The following is an 18,909-nucleotide window of genomic DNA, read 5'->3' as shown; positions in this document are numbered from 1 at the left end:
AATCCCCAGGAATCACTCCCGTCTCCAGAGATTTGTTGAACAAGTCTTTAATAGGACTCGCCAGAACCTCTCTGAGTTCCCTTAGTATCCTGGGATGGATCCCGTCTGGTCCCATCGCTTTGTCCACCTTCAGTTTTTCAAGTTGCTCATAAACACCCTCCTCCGTGAACGGCGCAGAATCTACTCCATTTTCTCGTGTAACTTTGCCGGACAATCTCGGTCCTTCTCCAGGATTTTCTTCTGTGAACACAGAACAGAAGTATTTGTTTAGCACATTTGCTTTCTCCTCATCACTCTCCACATATTTGTTCCCAGCATCTTTTAGCCTAGCAATTCCATTTTTTATCTTCCTCCTTTCACTAATATATCTGAAAAAATTTTTATCTCCCTTTTTTACAGCTTATGCCTCTGTTGACACTGACTCTCCCGGTGCGGGCCCAGTCTGAGCAGCTCTCGACGCCAACCATACCATAGTGGATGCTCCACTGGTGCGGAGATTATCGACCCGGGAGTCGATAGATCAGTCTCTACGGCACTAATCATCTTTGACTCAAACGGCCAGAGAGGTTACCCCTACAAGGTCAAGGAAGGCCTCTCGTAAGACAAAACATCTTGAGACTTTGACACTGAGTCTCCGGCACCATTCTCATTCCATCCAGGATTCAGACTTGTTTGGAGACTCTGATCAGGAACCACTCTCTACTGATGATGAGGATTCTGCTTCAGACTCACCTCATCGTTCTCCTCAGGTAGCTGCTTTCATTTCAGAATGATCTTCCTTCTCAAACTTTCTCCGGCAGATGTCAGAAGACCTTTCTATTCCTCTGGAGGCAAACTCTAAGCATACTAAGCAATTCTTGGAGGCTTTAGATTATGATCAACCTCTTAAAGAAATGTTGAAGCTCCTACTCCATGACATTTTGAGGGAGACTTTCTACAAAAATTTAGAGACTCCCATTTTCGGTTCCAGTGACTCCAAAAAAGTTGGAATCTTTATACAGGGTGGTTTAATAAACCTCAACTTCTTCATGAGTCGTTGGTATTCTTTCCTAAGGGACCTTCAGTCACAAGGGGGCACCCGCTCAAACTCAGAGGAGTGAGATTTGGTGGTGACACCAGGAAGTATTTCTTTACAGAAAGGGTGGTGGATCACTGGAACAAACTACCGGTGCAGGTGATCAAGGCCACTAGTGTGCTCGACTTTAAGAATAAATGGGACATCCACATGGGATCTCTACGTGGCTCAAGCAGCACTCTGACTTAATGGGGTGGGATAGTGGAGTGGGCAGACTTGATGGGCTATAGCCCTTTTCTGCCATCATCTTTCTATGTTTCTAGGTAGTGGAATCTACCTTGAAGAAATCTTCAGGAGCTAGTATCTATGCGTCAGTCCCTCTGGGGAGAGAAGGTAGAGCAATGGACAAGTTCGGTAAACGGCTTTACCAAAATGCAATGTTGGCAAACCGATCTGGCAATTATAATTTTCACTTTTCCTTTTACCTGAAATATCTGATTAAACAGTTTTCAGCTTATCAGAAATACATTCCAACACGCAAGACACAGTCTTTTCAAAATCTCATTGCTACAGTTTTCCAATTTAGAAAATATATGGTTCGGACTACTTATGACACGTTTGAGCTCACCTTGCGGGCCACAGCCATGTCAGTGGCTATGAGGTGGCTGGTGTGGCTCCAGACTGGATGTAAACTACCAGGATCGATTAGCCAACGCTCTGTGTCTAGGAGATGAACTTTTTGGACCATCAATGGACACTACCACCCAGAAGCTCTTGGCTCATGAGACCGGTGGGACACTTTGGTCAAACCAAAGAAGAATCCTCAAGCTCCTCATCCTTTTAATCCTGCTTCTTCTTACCAGCACAGGTATACTGTGAGGCCTGCTCCTCTTCAATCTAGGAAGCAAAAGCAGCAACCACGTCAGCAACCTAAACAACAGACTGCACAACAAAAGCCTACACAGCCTTTTTGACGTGTTCCTCAGGAGCATAGCCACATTTCCCATTCTCCAACCTCAACCTTAGCCGATCGGAGGGCGGCTTCAACATTACATAAATCATTGGGAGCTCATTACTACAGATCTCTGGGTTCTAGACATCATTCATCAGGGGTATGCTTTCCACTTGCATACCATACCTCCAGATCATCCTCTAAGAGAGTCTATTTCAGACCCTACACAGTCCTCTCTTCTCCTTCAGGAGATTCAATCACTCTATCTCAATAATATCAGGGATTTTACTCCTGTTACTTCTTAATTCCAAAGAAGATGAAAGGACTGCAACTCATTCTGGATCTCAGAGATCTCAACAAATTTCTAGTCAAAGAGAAATTCCGGATGCTCACCCTTGCCCTGCTTTACCCACTTGATCAGAACGACTGGCTATGCTCTCTGGATCTCAGGGAAGCCTATACTCATATTCCAATCCATCTGGCTTCCAGGAAATATCTCTGTTTACAATTGAATCAGTGTCACTATCAGTACAAGGTCCTTCCTTTCGGCCTGGCATCTTCTCCCAGAGTCCTCACAAAGTGCCTGATTGTAGTGGTGGCTTTTCTCCAATCCTATGGTCTTCAAGTCTTTCCTTACCTGGACAACTGGTTGATCAAAGCTTCTTTGACTCAGGTCTTGGCTCTGGCAACATCTCAATTGCCTTTCTCCAAACCTTGGGATTCTCCAAATCCAACCTCATTCCATCTCAACGTCTTCAGTTCATTGAGGCTATCACAGACACTATGCTCATGAGAGCATTTCTCCCTCCAGATCGCCTACATGCTCTCTTCAGTCTCTGTAAGCAGACATTGAATCTTCAAATCATCTCTGCAAGGCACATGATGGTTCTTCTGGGTCACATGGCATCTACAGTTCATGTGACACCGCTAGCAAGACTGCACCTTTGCACTTCTCAGTGGACTCTCACTTCTCAATGGTCTCAAGCAACAGATCGTCTATCATAGCATATTTCTGTCACATCATCTCTTCAGCAGTCACTTCAATGGTGGATGACCTTCAATCTATCCAGAGGTCTACTTTTTCATTTGCCTCCTCATCAAAGGGTGCTAATGACAGATGCATCTCCTTATGCTTGGGGTGGCGCACCTCAATGGCCTTTAAACCCAGAGTGATTGGTCTGCCAGGAAGCGGAAATTTCACATCAATTTCCTAGAGCTCAGGGCGATATATTATGTCCTCAAGGCTTTTCAGCATCGCTTAAGCCCTTCGCACAGACAATCAAATAGCAATGTACTACCATAAACAAGCAAGGAGGTACGGGCTCTCTCCTCTTATGCCAGGAAACCCAGAAAATCTGGCTTTGGGTGACAGCTCACAACATTTTCTTAAAGGCTGTCTATATTCAAGGGGAGAAGAATTCCCTAGCAGACAACCTCAGCAGAATTCTTCAACCTCACAAATGGACCCTCAGCTCTGCAGCTCTTTGTCCCATCTTTCTTCAGTGGGCACTCCACAAGTGGACTTATTTCCAGCTCACCACAATCACAAGTTGCCCCACTTTTGCTCCAGACTATACTCTCTTCACTGTCTGGAAGCAGATGCCTTTCTTCTGGATTGGACAAACATGTTTCTTTATGCATTTCTGCCCACTCCTCTCATACTAAAGACTCTCTTCAAACTCAAACAAGAGTCAGCCACCATGATTCTAATTGCTCCACGGTGGCCCAGACAGCATTGGTTCTTTCTTTTACTTCAACTCAGCTCCAGGGAGCCAATACCTTGGCAAATTTTTCCTACTCTGCTTACTCAGCATCAAGGGTCTCTTCTACATCCCAATTGCCAGTCACTACACCTGACAGCTTGGTTTCTCTCGGGCTGAATCAATCTGAACTGCATCTCTCTCAGCCTGTTTGTCATATTATTGACATCTCCAGGAAACCAACCACTTAGCAATGATATCAACAAAAGTGGACTTGGTTTTCTTCCTGGTGTCTCCGTCATCTTCATCACAATCCAACTTCCTTGTCAGTGGAATTGGTGTTGGATTATCTACTTCATCTAACTCTGGTCTCAAATCTACATCTATTAGAGTCCATCTCAGTGCTATTACAGCTTTTCACCTGCCAGTCAAGGGAAAGCTTCTTACTGCTCATCCTTTGGTCTCCAGATTCATGAAAGGACTTTTCAATGTGAAACCACCTCTCAGACCTCCAGTGGTCTGGGACTTTAATGAGGTTCTTTCCAGGTTAATGAAGCCTCCATTTGAACCAATGGCCATGGCTCATTTCAAATTTCTCACCTGGAAAGTTGTCTTTCTCATTTCTCTCACTTTTGCCAGGAGAATTAGTGAGCTACAAGCGTTGGTGGCAGACCCACCCTTCACAGTTTTTCACCATGATAAAGTGGTTCTATGCACGCATCCCAAGTTTCTTCCAAAAGTTGTGACAGATTTCATCCAAAAGTTGTGACAGAGTTTCATCTCAATCAGTTGATTGCTCTTCCAATTTTTTTCCCTAAGCCTCATTCTCATGCAGGAGAAACGACTCTTCACACTCTGGACTGTAAGCGTGCTTTGGCCTATTACATCGACAGGACAAAGCCTCATAAAACATCTCCTCAACTCTTTGTCTCATTTGATCCAACAAGTTGGGGCATCCTGCTTCTAAGAGAATGATTTCCAACTGGGTTGCTGCCTGTATATCGTTCTGCTATGCTCAGACTGGTCTGCACCTGGAGAGTCGTATCACAGCTCATAAAATCCGAGCTATGACAGCTTCTGTTGCTTTCCTTAGATCTACTGCTATTGAGGAAATCTGTAAAGCTGCCATCTAGTTCTCAGTTCATACATTCACCTCACATTATTGTCTGAAGTCTTTCTCTAGACGGGATGGGCACTTCAGCCAGTCTTTATTAAATTTATTTCCTTTTTTTTTTTAAATTATTTATTCATTTTTCCATCCTAAAGGCCAACTCTCCCACCATCCCTTTCTAGTTAGCTTGGAGGTCACCCATGTGTGGGAATATGCTGCCTGCTTGTCCTGGGATAAAGCACAGTTACTTACCATAACAGGTGTTATCCAGGGACAGTAGGCAAATATTCTCACAAACCACCCACCTCCCCTGGGTTGGCTTCTTAGCTGGCTTAGCTGCATCAGAGGAGAAGCTTCTGCCCACACATACACGCAGGCTTCGGCGGCTTTCAACAAGTACTCTGAAACCTTAAAACGCGCCGCAAAGGTAGGAAGGAGGGAGGGATGGGGCCGCGCGCGATTGGTGACCGCAAGCGTTCCCTACCTTAAATGCGGGGACAAGGCCATTCACCGCTCCATGGGGTGGTGGATGGCCTTGTCCCCGTACCTACGGTGAGCACCTTTCCCCTCCACCATTTTGGCAGGTTACCCGCGGCTACTCGTGGCTAGTTGCGGGTAACATTCATCGTGTCATTCTCTGCTCAGGAGTACGTTGTACTTTGCCTCTTCATACCTAGGTAAATTTGTATGTGAAGCGATTTTACCCATACAAATTTAGTTGGATATGTAAGATTTACCTGCTAAAATCAAAGTTTCAAATGGTTAAATCTTTTGAACAATAGCCCTACTATGCTGGAAGCCTTAAGGCAGTCCTTTAGCTGGCTCTTGTTGCTCTGTTTCTGTAGAATCATTTCAGTACTGTCTGTGGAGGAGAGGGGCTTGTTTCGGGAACGCATTCGCTTCCTAGACAAAAAGATCCAGCCTGGCCTGACAAAGCTTCATTGGTCTTCAAGAGGAAGATCCAAGGAATTCATTGCTGAGTGCCGTCAGTTTGCTAGCAAGGTAAGAGCCTCTTTTCTTACTCTGAGGATTCATTATTATCCTGTGTCTGAACTGAAAGAGATACTGTTTTCTAATAGAAGATTTGTTAGTATCTCTGAATTTTGCTTGTCCTGCTCTTTCCTCACACTATTCTTTAGTTTTACTGGAAGGGATTCTTTTCTAAGGTTTTATTTTATCTTGTAGTTTTATTGATAGGAATTCTACACTCTGGGTCTTAGGTGCAGGGGATTGTAGATGAGTACAAGACGGCAAATCTGACAATCGCTCGACGGGCACAGGAGATCAGTTCTCTGCTGCTGGTGCACATTGACAGCAAGCGAGTGTATAAGGATCTGGAGTTTGAGGAGGACCAGGCAGTGCATCGCAGAAATGTCTGCCAGAAGCTGATGAAACTTCATGAAGAGATCAGCAACATCCTAAAGCGTACACATGAGGTCTTCCGGGTTGATGGGCCGGAGGTGGGTCTTAGATACCTCCCGTCTCTGATGTGGAGGATTTCAGTTAACATTTTAGCCAGGAATGTCTTGCTAATTGTGTTTAAATTTCGTGTTTCTTCTCAGAGAAGGGTTATGCAGGCATACTAGTTGGTGTTGGAGCTATCCCCTAGCAAATTATAACTTTAATTCTAGTACAACAGACCCATTATTCCTATGGGTAGTCAATCCATTCCTGTAAGAATTCTTTTAGAGAGCCTCATTAGCATTCTTTTGCTCTGCCTCCCATCTCTCTGAGCTGTCCTCCAATTCCTCAGTTGTCTCTCTCCAAGCAAGATGGTAGGAGCCTGCCTTTTCTGCTCATGTTTATTTTTCCATTAAATTTGATCTTTTGCTTACTGTTTCCCCTCTCATCACTACATTACAAAAATGCTAACGGACCATTAGGAGGTCCCAGTGGCCAATGGCAAAGCTGTATCAGAAGGATGCTGAATTTAACTAGCTCTTTGTTCCACCAAAAGTGGATTCCCTGGTGGTGCAGGTTACTAAGTGTACCTCCCTTCCCAGTGAAGGCGGTGTGGTATTAAAGGATGCCCAGAACCGCATGCTGGATTTTGTTCTTAAGAGGCTATTTGAAGCTGCAGCCTCAGTTTTAAAAGCAGCTGCAGCAGCATCTTCTGTTGCCCATGCTTGCCATTCCAAGTTGTGCCGTGAACTGGAGGCAATGTTTGGGAGGAATCACCAGTTTCTGATGTCTGGAATGAAGTATGCAGCTGATGCTCTGTATGATCTTTTCAAAGTTGTGAGCAAAATGTCTGCTTGTTCCATTTCTGCCTGCAGGATGCTGCGGATATGACAGGAACTCCTTTTTCAAGGCAGCCTTAAGTAAATTATCATTTAAAGGAGAATTACTCTTTGGGAAAGGTCTGACCAATCTTATGGCCACTGTTCAGGATCGCAAGCTGAAGACTTTACCAGACAGCAGACCTTGAACCCCTGGGGGGAATCAGGGCACAGTAACTTTTGGGTCTCAAGGCGATATCATCAGTTCTTGGGAAGGCCTTTGTCAGCCTAGCATTGCTAGCAGTCAGCATTTTCGATTGGCTTAACCAACTTCAGCAAAGGCCTATGGGACATTATATCAATCTGACTCTGGAATGTTGATGCAGATAGACCCTAAATGCTCCTGCACAGAATTCACATACATTAAGCATCCAGCCAGACTATCTTCTGTTTATCAAGAAGATAGGCTACTTGAATGGGACAAAGAAGCCAGAGACTAGTCCCATCTACCATGCCTGCAAATATCACATCTTCCTTATCAATTAAACTAATCATTGTTTCAAACAGTTTGCAAATTATAAACAGAAAGATACTGGGAAATACAATAGTTTCTATTTTAGAATAAGACTCCAACCTATAAAAGCCTCCTATCTGCAACACCACCCTCTCTCTGGAACATCACCCCCACCCCCCTCTACCTCTCTCTCTTTCTTTGTCCTCATAGCACCTATTCAGGAAGCTGTCTTTTTTCTCTCATTCACAAGAGCACAGAAGCAGTCTCTGAATCCACTCTGTATTTGTAAAGCTTATGTCTATTTCTGTCTGTTCATTTGTAACCCAGTAAAGCTTATGTATCTTTCTAAAGATTGCCTTTCTATTATATTTTTTATATAATCACTTCTGGCTGTGCTTATCATTTGATTTCACTTCCTAATGAGAATCTTCTACGAGGGTAGTGAACACGGGACCTGGCGGATTGTAAGGCCGCTTCAACATTACCCCTCCAAAACCTTACATTTGGGGGGCTTGTCTAGGAATTGAACCCAGGATCGCTTGCACCCCAAGCAAGAATCATACCACTAGACCACCACAGCCTTCAGACCAGAGATCATTTCAGAGTTCAAGACAAAGATTCAGAGGAGCTAGGCGCCCCCAATCTTCAGCTCCCAAGAAGCAGTTATGATGCCAACTATCAGCTGAGCCTCCACGCATCAGAGGGAGGTTATCAGCCTATTGGGAGACGTGGGTGGAGATCACTACAGACTGCTGGATGCTGGACATTATACAGGAGGGACCAAACTCAAGTTTTTTCATCCCTCCTGGACCTCTTTCTGGATTCTCTGACTGGAAAGTCAGAAAAAGCAGTCATAGTCCGAGCAAACAGTGCAAATGTTGCTAGAGCTGGAAGCCATAGAACCCATACTAGAGGAAGACTCAGACTTTGGCAGAGACTCGATATACTTCTTAATGCCCAAAAGAGACTCAGAAGACTGGAGACTGATTCTAGGCCTCAAGGTGGTCAATACAGCCCTCAAGATATCATGTTTCCAGATGGAGACTGTGAGGTCGTTAATTGTTTCGGTGGCTCCTGGGGAATTTCTCGCCTCACTGGATTGGATGGAGGCCTATCTGCACATTCCCATTTTTCTGGAGCACAGGAAGTTCTTGCGATTCCATGTGCTGGAGCAACACTTCCAGTTCGTGGTCTTACCCTTCGGGCTGGCCAAGGCACCATGCACTTTTACTAAGGTGATGGTGGTAGTTGCAGCACACCTGTGCAGAGCAGGTATACAAGTATATCCATATCTGCACAACTGGCTGATAAGAGCCCAGTCCAAATCCGAAGGCAGAATTGCTGTGCAAAGAGTAATTCAGCTACTGCAGAGACTGAGCTGGGTGGTCAACTTTCAGAAAAGCCACCTGGAGCCGACATGGATCTTGGAATATATGAGATCTGGTTTGACACAAGGGAGAGAAAGATGTTTCTCCTGGAAGCCCGCTGAGAGAAGCTCCTGTGCCAGATATGGGAGTTTCGGAGCAAGTCAGCTCTGATGACCATGGATGTGGTTCCCTGGGCAAGGGCGCACTTGTGGCCACTCCAGAATCTGCTCCTCTCTAGATGGTGTCTGCAGAGGGATGCGCTGCAGTAGTGGCTGTCTTGGACAGTGGAAGTTCATCACAGTTTGACCTGGTTGTTGGAACCTCACTCTCTAGCCAGAGGAGTTCCCCTTTGCATCTCAACATGGGTGATCCTAGCGACAGATGCCAGTCTATATGGCTGGAGTGCATATTGCAAAGGGCATCTGGTTCAGGGACATTGGTCCCCTTCTTAGAGGAAGTGATCGATCAACTGCTTGGAACTTCAAACCATATGCCTGGTGCTTCATGCGTTTGAGAGTGTGCTGCAGAACAAAGCAGCATGAGTTTTCTCAGACAACACAATGGCAGTAGCCTATGCCAGTCACTAGGAGGGACACCAAGAATACTCCTCTATGCTTGGAAGCCCAGATGCTGTTTTGATGAGCAGAATGCTTTGGTCTTAAGGCATGGATCTTGAGCACGTGGTGCTAGTGCATAAAGGCTGTTCAACGGAGTAGTCTCCACCTTTCTAAGATATAGGAAGAAAGTGACTAGCCACATATGCTTGGTGCGCTCAGAGGAGTGAGGACTGGAACTCGGCCTCAGTATCGGTGGTTTTTGCCTTCCTGCAGGAAGGAATGGAAAAAAGGTCTAATAGCTGACTCACTGAAAGTTTAGATTGCGTGGCTCTCGTGCTTTGGGCCTAAGGTTAATAAGGGCACCATAGCCGCACATCCAGACATGACCAGGTTTTCGAAGGGTGCTTTGTGCCTATGTCCTCCCATACATCAGCCTTTTCCTGTGTGTAGTCTTAATCTGGACCTGTGGGCACTAGCTAGAAAACCCTATGAACCTCTAGAGCACACTTCACTGATGGATGTTACAGTTAAAATGGTGTTTTTGGTGGTGATCACTTCAACTCAAAGGGTGTCAGAATCGCAGGCATTATCATGAAGAGATCCCTTTCTCAGAATCTCAGATTCAGGTATAGTGCTGCATATGGTACCATCTTTCTTACCATTGCAGGTGGCCCATAGCTAGGGAATCACCAACTAGTGATTTTGGGACTCTTCAAAGTACTTGTGACTTGGACTGGCCTCTGTTTTCAAACAGGATGCTGGGCTGGATGGATATTTGCTCTGACCCAATATAGCAGTTCTTATAATCTTATGTTTTTATTGCCTGAATATCCCTTGTTTGCCTGCAGAGAAAGTGAAATTCCTTGTAAACAGCAGAGAAGTACAGCCATGACATCCCGCCCACCATTCCTGTTAATGGACTACTATCAAACAATTCTTAGTACACTGCTGTTCTGATCAGATTAGCTCTGGGACATTTGATCTCACCAGCGCTATGAGCATGGAGATCTTGTGAATACCTGGACATGTTTATTTTTTTTATTTATTTTTTTATTTATAATTTCTTTATTCATTTTTAAACTTACATCAAGTGTACAGTAAATATCAACCAAATATAATACAACATAACTTGAAAAATTTTCAATATCATACACCAAGAAGATTTAACCCCACCCCCCTCCCAAATTCATATACAACTAATATATACCACATGAAAATAATATCTTACGACAATCATCTATATATTCTTAATGGAAAAACAAGAAATCCTCCCCCCCAAATCCACATGTGTATTAAGATTGGGAAAAGTGTAACTTATTCATTACTATAATTTAATAAAGGTCCCCACACATCCTTAAATTTATTATAATAACCTTTTTGAACAGCCAACGCTCTTTCCATTTTATACACATGACAAACTGAAGACCACCAAAAACAATAATTCAGTCTTCTACAGTCCTTCCAATTATGTGTTATTTGTTGGATGGCAACTCCTGTTAATATCAATAAAAGTTATTTTTTTTTTTTTAATTCTTTATTCATTTTTCAATCTTCCAACAAGTGTACAATAATCATAACGACAATTAACAAATCACTTGAAAATCTTATCATATTGTTCTTTACATAAATAAGAAATCCCTCTATCCCTCCCACCCTGTTACTATTCTTACACATACCCTTCAGAACCATCTCACCCCCACTCTACATTAAATGATGTATCATCCATAGGAAAATGGCATCTAATCATGACAAAACATGTTTAAAGTTGTAATTTGCAACATGCTCTGGCATGTTGGATCTGTCTATAACATCACCACTACTGTGGCTGCATTTCCCTGTTTTGTATAGAGAACACCCATTACAGGTAAGTATATTGCTTTCTGGTACTAGTTAGAAGACACAGGATAGTGGTGTGTGCCTACCATCATTGACAAGACCTATATTTAAATCACAGCAAAGCGAGATAAAGATCCATTGTATTCTTTAATAAAATTCTTCATGCCAAAGTCACACATGAATAATGCACCAGCTTGCTTAACCAGGTCCAGGAGCACTGGTTGAATTACACAGAGAAGATGGACAGGATGGTGGAGGATGCCTTCCGACTCAATGTCAAGTGGTCTCTGCAACTGCTGTCCAAGGCCATAAATGGAGACAGCAAGAGCTCCCCAAACCCCCTCTTCAGAGTTATGGTGATTTTGCAGGACTTCCCAGGCAGCACTGCACAGGTAATATAGTTACATAGTAAATAACAGCAGATAAAGATCTGAACAGACCATCCAGTCTGTCCAATAGTCACACGCATTATACATTCATGGTTAAATTGTCTTTACTTTTCTTTAATATTTCTGAGCCGTAGACCGTAGAAGTCCGCCCGGTACCATCTTTAGGTTCCCACTACTGGAGTTGCTGTTGAAACTCACTCCAGCCTATCCTAACCATTCTGTCGTTTGCAGAATACAGACCATAAAGTCTGCCGAGCACTGTCCTCACGTTCCATATCACTGGAGCTTCCATCGAAGCCCTCCCCAGCCTATCCTAAACCAAATCTCTATATATGGGACACAGACCATGCAAGACTGCCCAGTACCGGCTTTAGTTTGTTTTATACCATTCATTTTCTTTTTTTAAAAAAAATCTTTATTCATTTTCAAAAATTACAAGTGTACAGTCATTCATAAATATCTTAATTAATCACTTGACATTCTTATTTATAACATTCCAAATAAATAATTATATAAGAAGCTCACCCCTCTCATCCTTATACTAATAAATAACAATTATCAATTATTATCCTTCATAATCCCATCCCCCTTATCTTGTCCAATATTTAGGTGTTTAAGATTAGCAAAAGTATTGGCTCTAAGATTGGCTAAAGCTCTTCCTTTTATTATTGATACTCACCAAACAGGATTTGTTGCTAAGAGACATTCTTCAAATAATACCAGATTAGCTTTCCATTCTCTAAATTACCATTCATTTTCTAATTAGGGATCCTCTGTGCTCGTACCATGCTTATTTGAATTCCTTCACAGTTTTCATCTCTACCACCTCCCTCAGGAGGGCATTCTAGGCATCCACTACCCTCTGCGTGAAAAAGAGTTTCCTAAGATTAACTCTTAAGTCTGCCACCCCGCAACCTCATTCCTAAGCATATACAGAGGCAGACCAAACAAGAAGTGCCTAATTTTGAAATGTACAGTGATTAATATACAAGCAGAGAGTATTCAATTGCAAAATAAGGCTAGAGTCGGATCTTGGGGTTCTAGTGGCATGCAGTATTTTACCAGACCCACTGCTAGGTTGGCGCTGCTTGGGTAGTAATGCTTCAATTTTCAGACTCTTTGTGTGTCTGTCAGGTGGAGTTTTCCCCGACTTTGGCCAAACTGAGTAATATTGTCAACCACATCTGCAATCACATCATCACCACCATCTCTATCTTTCGCCGTTTGCCTGAAATCATGAGTAGGAGGAAGTCTATTCGTGATCCTATCTACACCATTGTGGGTAAGACATAAGCATGTGTCACCAATACCATTACTACATACTAATACATTGCTTTCTAACACCATGCTGGGACACTGAATTGGTACTGACATAGAGGAAAGAGAACCCCTAACACCATGTTGGGGGACTGGCTCAGTGCTGGCTTAGAAAAAAAGTGTTCTTTTTTAAAAAAAATTCTTTATTCATTTTTGAAACTTCAATTGTGCACAACAAATGATGCATTTACATAAACTATTATCATTACAGCACAATATATTTAATAAAAGAAAGATAAGACTTATTTTCTCCCATCCCCTTCCAATTTTAAAAACACCTCATAAAAATACTTAATGTTTAAATTTTTTTATTCATTTTCATATATCCACAAGTGTAACATAGAAATTTAAAACGATCTCATAAAACATACACATGAATTCCTTTCATGTACCACTGTAAATACAATATATTATTCTGTATTTATGAACAATAATAACTGAAATATATGTATTACCTAATATGTATAATAATTGTTATTAAAATTTGAACCCCTCCTTTCCCTCCCCTCCCAATACACATAACAATTATAATAAAAATAATGACAAATATTTTATGAGATAAATTAAATAAAATGAAACCCACCCCCCTCCCTTCTTATACTTATAATCAACCCTACTTTACTTCTTAACAAAATCCAAAACATGCCCCCACCACCCCGAATGTGCACATTTTCCACAGTTATACAATTAGATCAATCTTTACAATATTTAGTTAATGGTTCCCACACTTCCATAAATTTTTTATAATAAACCTTCTGAATGGCCATAAACTTTTCCATTTTGATGAAATAACATAGGGATTCCCACCAGAATGAATAACTTAATCTATCCCAATTTTTTCCAATTCTTTAAAATTAGCTGCATGGCAACTCCCGTCATAAACAAAAGTTTATTATTTTTTGCCGAAATTTGACTTTTTGCCCTCATAGATGTTCCAAATAAAATGGTATCATACGATAAAGCAACTGGATTTTCTAATAAATTATTAACCTGATCCCAATTGATCTCCAAAATTTTAGTATCAGAGGGCAATAGTATAATAAATGATCTAACGTCCCAACTTCCAGATGGGGTATTGTATTATGTTGACTCAGAGGGGAGATTAATGCCTGTTAATGAGCAACCAGCATTACTGGGCTACTTGAAAGTCTGTTATTTGGGTATCTTACAGAACGTGATGAAGAGATCAGGAAAATCCAAGCACAGATCAGCAGTGGCATGTCCGCCAATGCTACCCACCTGCAGAACTATCTAAAGACATGGGACTCTTACCGTGAGATCTGGGAGGTCAGCAAAGATTCCTTCATCCGTCGTTACCAGCGCCTGAACCCAGCTGTCTCTTCTTTTGATGCTGACATCGCTCGGTAAGAGATCATTAGATTTCTGTAATTGCTTCTCTATTGATTTAGCAGTTTCCTATCATTCCTATTCTGACTGAGCTTGTCTTTGTATGGGCTTTCAGGTACTCAGAAGTGGCTAACAATGTGCAAAAGGAAGAGACTGTGTTGAACATCCAGTTTGTGCTTCTAGACTGCTCACACCTGAAGTTCTCCCTAGTTCAGCACTGCAATGAGTGGCAGAATAAATTCACCACTCTTTTAAGTGAAATGGCAAGCGGTAAACTTCGAGAGCTGACCAACTATCTCCAGGACAATGCTGAAAGGTCACCCCAGTCCTCTGCTCTCTCTTTTTTGATTTTATACTTTCTCTCGTCTGTTGTCTCTCATTTTTTCTCTGTTTGTCCCTGTCTCGCTCCTTTTTTTTCTCTCGCCATCTCGATGTTGCTTATTTCCTCTGTCCTGTTCCCTTTCTGCAGCTTCTGCTTGTATCTACACTTCTCTTTTTTTCTGTCATCTTTGTCTCCCATTTTCTCTTGCTGTCTCTTTTTGACTTCCCTCTGTTCTTTAGTCTGTTTATGTTTATTACAAGGTTTGGTATACTCTGTACTTCATAACATGTCAGAGCAGTTTACCTAGGGTTACTAGATTTCGCTGTCCTTGTCCAATCCATCATCCTCTCCAAACTTGACTATTGTAATGCCATTTACCTATGCTTAACAAAAAAAAGCCTCCAAAGACTCCAGCTTATTCAGAACACGGCAGCCAAGCTGATTTTTGCAAAATGTAAATCTGACCACGTCTCCCCACTCCTGGCCAATCTTCATTGGCTCCCAGTGATTTCCAGAGTCCAATTCAAATGCTCTTGCCTGGCTTTTAAGATTATTCACGGCATCCTTCCTTCCCTAATCCCACTTTCTTTCAACTCCTCGTGCCCTGACTCCACCAGGACCGCCCATAAATTAAAATTATCCTTCCCCTCCCTACATGATATTCTCCATGCAGTTAAACTGGGAAAATCACTTCTTTTCAAAATCACAGGTCTCTGGAATGACCTTACTATCCCGCTGCGGAACCTGAGCTCCCTCCATTTATTCCTCAAGCAGCTAAAAACCTGGCTCTTCTCTAACATGTAATTTCTTTTCCCTTACTTTTCCACTCGATTTATAAACTTATGTATACCTTTTCCTACCCTTTCTCATTTTTAAGTTCTTGTAAACTGTGCCGAGCTCTACTTCCGTGGAGATGATGTGGTATATAAACTTAAGGTTTAGTTTAGTTTAGTTTACCTGGAAAAAGAGGCCACATGGCTCCACCTCATTCTTCCCCAGCCCCACCCTGCCCCATTCTGCTCCCCAACCCCAGCCCTATTCAAACCTCATCTCTTTGGGCCAAGTCTGGATGCGCAGATGCAATCCAGACATGGCCCCGATCTCTACAGCTTTTTAAAACCCAAAGTGCTGGATTTTGAAAGTCATCTGGACACCTGGACTGTCCTCTAAAAAGAGAACATGTCTGGTTAAATCTGGACGTCTGGTAACCCTAAGTTTATCACGAAGCTTGCTCAAAGAATATGAGTGCAAGAGATACTTAGGGGCAGATATTCTGCTGGCAGTGGTGAGTGGGTTTTTTTTAGCTGCCAGGCACCGGTATTGAAAATCTGGATTTTTGCTGCCAGCTCTCTAGACTACTGCAATGCCATCTACTTAAGCCTATCAAAACAAAGTCTTCAAAGACTCCAGCTACTCCACAATACTGCAGCCAAGTTGATCTTTGCAAAACGCAACTCCGACCATGTCTCCCCACTCCTAGCCAAACTTCACTGGCTCCCAGTGATTTCCAGAACCCTTTCAAATGCTCCTGCCTGGCTTTTAAGATCATTCACGGCATCCTTCCTCCCTTAATCCCATTATCTTATAACTCCTCGAGTCCTGACTCTACCAGACTCGCCCAAAGTTATAAATTATCCTTCCCCTCTCTACACGGTATTCGCTATGCAGGCAAACTGGGAAAATCCCTTCTCTTCAGAATCACAGGTCTTTGGAACGACCTTACTACCCTGCTGTGGAACCTGGGCTCCCTCCAATTATTCCGCAAGCAACTGAAAACCTGGCTTTTCACTAAAATGTAATTCTATCCCCTTTTACTCTTCTCTCCTATATATAAGTTCATGTAAACCTTTTTTTTTTCCTTCTCTTCCTATATTTTAAGTTCTTGTAAACCATGCCGAGCTCCACATCTGTGGAGATGATGCGGTATATAAACTTAAGGTTTAGTTTAGTTTAGCTCTCTCTTATGTGGTTAAGTGTGACATTCAGCGCTTAACCTCCTAAGTGACACTGGATAAAGATAGGACTGAGTTCTATGCGGCCTGGTTTGGCTGGTTAACTTAAGCAGTTAAAGGTTGACTCCATCTCGGACCACCCACAAAAGAACTAGCTTTTAGTTTAGTGGTCTGTGGTGATATTCAGCAGAGCTGTTTCTGGCTAGTTAAATCGCTTTGAATATCAACGCTTTAGGGTGATTCACTTTCTTACCAAGACCAGTTATCAAAAAGTTTGACAAGTGTTTGTTTGCTTACTGGCCCCTGCCTTACACAAGACTCCATACTGTACAAGTGCTTCCCTGTCTGGCTGGCTGCAATGTCATCTTCTTTACCTCATAGGGTGAACCTTCCCCCCCAGACACTGGAGGAATTGGGGCAGACCCTGCAGCTTCATGAGAATCTGCAGAACGAACTGCCTCGGCTTGAGAGTCGAATCCCTCCCATCCATGAGCAGTTCAGCATCTTGGAGAAGTATGAGGTCACCGTGCAGGAGAATGTGAGTGTTGTGCCAGTAGTCCGTATTAGAATAGCACTGTCCTGCTCTGGACGGAACATTTATGAGGAGATTCTATAAGTTGACATCTCCATTTATACCCCCTAGTGCAAAACAGTGATAGCCTGTTCTAGAACAGCCCAGATATCATTATAGAATATTAACATAACCCAATATTGATATGTCTGACAATTATACACCCACTGTTACACTAGCCATAGACCTGACATAGAACTGCACAGCAAACTAAACTAAAGACTAGCAGAGCTAAAGCCTGGTGATAATTGGCAACCATAGAAACAAGCCACCAAAAGACCAGGATTGGCTGGCCCGGAACTTCCTCTCCGACATCAGAATTGATGTCGGGAAGAAGGTTTGTGGGCCGGCACCTGGACTTTACTTTGCTTTAGTTGCGGCGGTTGGCGATTGGCAGTGGCGGGGGAGGGGGGGGGTTTGAAGCGGAAGTAGGCAGCTGCAGTGGGGGCTAGTCCGTGGGGGGGCAGGCTTCGGCGCTGGAGGGAGGGGAAGCAATCGCCTATCCCGTTGTCCCCACGGACAGCTTCGGGACACTGTCCCTGAAAACGGGACATTTCAGCATCCCGAAGCTGTGCGTGGGGATAACGGGACAGGGGATCTAAAAAGGGGACAGTCCCATTCAAATGGAACGTATGGTCACCTTAATAATATCATCAGTAACAGAGGTATTGAGGAGGCAGCAGGTAGACAGGGAAGGGATCTTTCCTTACTGTCCCTTTTTATTTTATTTTTTAAAGAATGGTGCTTATACAGGGAGAGCAGTGTTCCTTCTAAGCTGCATCTTTTTTTTTTTTTTAATTCTTTATTCATTTTCAAATCCATCAACAAGTGCATAATAATTAGTCAAACACATACTTCTCACAAATCACTTGACAATCTTATTTATATTCTTTAAAATATATATTTCTAAAAGAAACCCCTCCCCTTCCCATCCCCATCCCCATTTATTAGCAGTAATATATTATCAATTTATCTATCCCTACCCATCCCCCCTATTTCTTATCTAATATCTAGGTGTTTAAGATGTCTGATCATTAGAATACATAATCAATGGCCCCCAAATCTTTTTGAACTTATTATAACTTCCCTGTTGCATGGCAAGCACCCTTTCCATTTTATAAATATGACATACTGTGTTCCACCAAAAGGTATTATTTAACTTCTAAGCTGCATCTAATAGCTGAGTAAAATTCAAAATAGCTAAGATTAAACTACAGGCACACAAGTAGGGAAAGCATGTAGAATTCTTTCTCTTTTTTTTTTTTTTTAATTCTTTATTCATTTTATATCAAGTGCACAGAAAGTAATAACAATTTGACTAATACATCACTTGAAATTCCACAAACATTTTCAATAAATAAAGTTTAACCCCTCCCCTCCCACCATAATAATATTAAATAATATATATAATATAATAAATTCTTCCATCCCTTCATAACAAATAACGAAATCCAAAAACCCACCCACCCTCCCTCCCCATTTTTTCATTTATGTTAATCAGGGGAAAATGATATCTGTTCATTACAATAATTTATTAATGGCCCCCACACATCCTTAAATTTATTAAAATATCCTTTTTGAACTGCTAATGTTCTTTCCATTTTATATATGTGACACACTGATCTCCACCAAAAACAATAATTTAATCTTTTACAATCTTTCCAATTATATGTTATTTGTTGAATGGCAACTCCTGTCAGAATCATTAAAAGTTTATTATTATTATTGGAAGATATTTGG

At 42.3% G+C, this 18,909-nt stretch overlaps 1 protein-coding gene across 1 annotated transcript in view; it reads left to right on the top strand.

Moving 5' to 3' along the window:
- Positions 1-18,909, top strand: part of DNAH2 (dynein axonemal heavy chain 2) — a 511,463-nt gene that overhangs the window by 139,094 nt on the left and 353,460 nt on the right. The window contains 7 exon segments of the mRNA XM_033923769.1: positions 5,624-5,780; positions 5,999-6,238; positions 11,478-11,663; positions 12,795-12,942; positions 14,149-14,341; positions 14,440-14,640; positions 16,980-17,136. Coding sequence (XP_033779660.1) covers positions 5,624-5,780; positions 5,999-6,238; positions 11,478-11,663; positions 12,795-12,942; positions 14,149-14,341; positions 14,440-14,640; positions 16,980-17,136 — 1,282 coding nt within the window.

This window comes from Geotrypetes seraphini, chromosome 16 (genome assembly GCF_902459505.1).
Source record: "Geotrypetes seraphini chromosome 16, aGeoSer1.1, whole genome shotgun sequence".
In the NCBI taxonomy this organism is placed as follows: domain Eukaryota; kingdom Metazoa; phylum Chordata; class Amphibia; order Gymnophiona; family Dermophiidae; genus Geotrypetes; species Geotrypetes seraphini.
The sequence above is the reverse complement of the archived record's forward strand: the minus strand, read 5'-3'. Positions and strand labels throughout refer to the sequence as shown.